Raw genomic sequence first — 1,129 nt, 5'->3', positions numbered from 1 at the left:
TTTGAGCTATTCTTTAGCCTTTCCTGTTTGGTTTTGTGGTTTGGGTGGCTTTTTGTGGGTTTTTGTTTGTTTGTTTGTTTCTTTTTTTACATTATTGTCTCCCCATTTTGTTATATTATAGGAATACAATTTTTACTCAGCCCAAAATAAAGTGTTACAGAATTACAGAGATACTTGAGTGTGGTCACAGTCACATCATTTTGAATAAAAAAAAAATGTTTCAGTCAATGAAACTGCTTTGTATTTTTTTTCTTACAATTTCTGTTGTGAGTTATTGATTGATTGTGCTTTGTATAACTGTACTGGTAAAAAAAATGGTAGGAGTTGCTTCCAGGTACTTTGTTTTCTTCCCTGCTGGATTATTTGAGTGCTACTTAAGTTTTAGTCTTCATCTGCTAGAAGTCTCCTGAAGAGTTCCCAGTGGGAGGGTAGTATAGGTAAAGCTAAAGAATGTTTCCAGATATTGCGAATTTTGAACAGTATATATATGTGTGTGTATATATATATATATATATATATGGGCTGTTTTCTCCTGTATGGCCTCAGTACCATCAAATGGGCCTGAGATTGTTTACATACTAATATAGATGTAGCTAGAGAAACTCATTATGTGTACATAAATTACTGTTAGACATTGGACAATATCCAAAACATCTTTCACAGCAATGTTTGAACATTTCTGTGAAAGGTGATGTAAACCTATTTAGCATACTGTTTCACTTAGCCATCCTTTTATAGAGGAAAAGTTTACACTTCAATTAGGCCCATTTTAAAGATATGTACTCTTACATAATCTTTGGAGACACCACATAATCATGTAAGTGCCTGGTAAAATTATGGTATTCTGACTGGATGGGTTTGGTTTGTTTGTTTCTTCTTTTCAGTTAGTTGCCCTATTAGTATTAATGAATGTTTTGCTAAGGAATGGCTGGTTGAAGTGTAAAGGGAGTAAAAATGTGTCAGTAGTATCTTTTACAGCATTTCAATTTTTCTTGCAGTGTATCCCTGTATCGGGGAAATTGCCGACCCCTCCGGTTTGAGCCACCAATGCTGGATTTCCATGAACAGTAAGTTGAAAAGGTCTTCTGATCTGTTTAGTTAGACAATAAAAAATTTAAAAAAAACCAAC

General features: G+C 33.9%; 1 protein-coding gene across 1 annotated transcript in view; it reads left to right on the top strand.

The window, feature by feature from the left end:
• The window catches only part of TMEM131 (transmembrane protein 131), a 93,421-nt gene that overhangs the window by 35,475 nt on the left and 56,817 nt on the right, over window positions 1–1,129 (top strand). The window contains exon 4 of the mRNA XM_027899127.1: window positions 999–1,067. Coding sequence (XP_027754928.1) covers window positions 999–1,067 — 69 coding nt within the window. The remainder of the gene's footprint in view (window positions 1–998; window positions 1,068–1,129) is intronic.

This window comes from Empidonax traillii, unplaced genomic scaffold, assembly GCF_003031625.1.
Source record: "Empidonax traillii isolate 1590-97213 ecotype Southwest subspecies unplaced genomic scaffold, ASM303162v1 scaffold645:size365152, whole genome shotgun sequence".
In the NCBI taxonomy this organism is placed as follows: Eukaryota; Metazoa; Chordata; class Aves; order Passeriformes; family Tyrannidae; genus Empidonax; species Empidonax traillii.
This window is presented reverse-complemented; position numbering and strand designations above follow the sequence as displayed.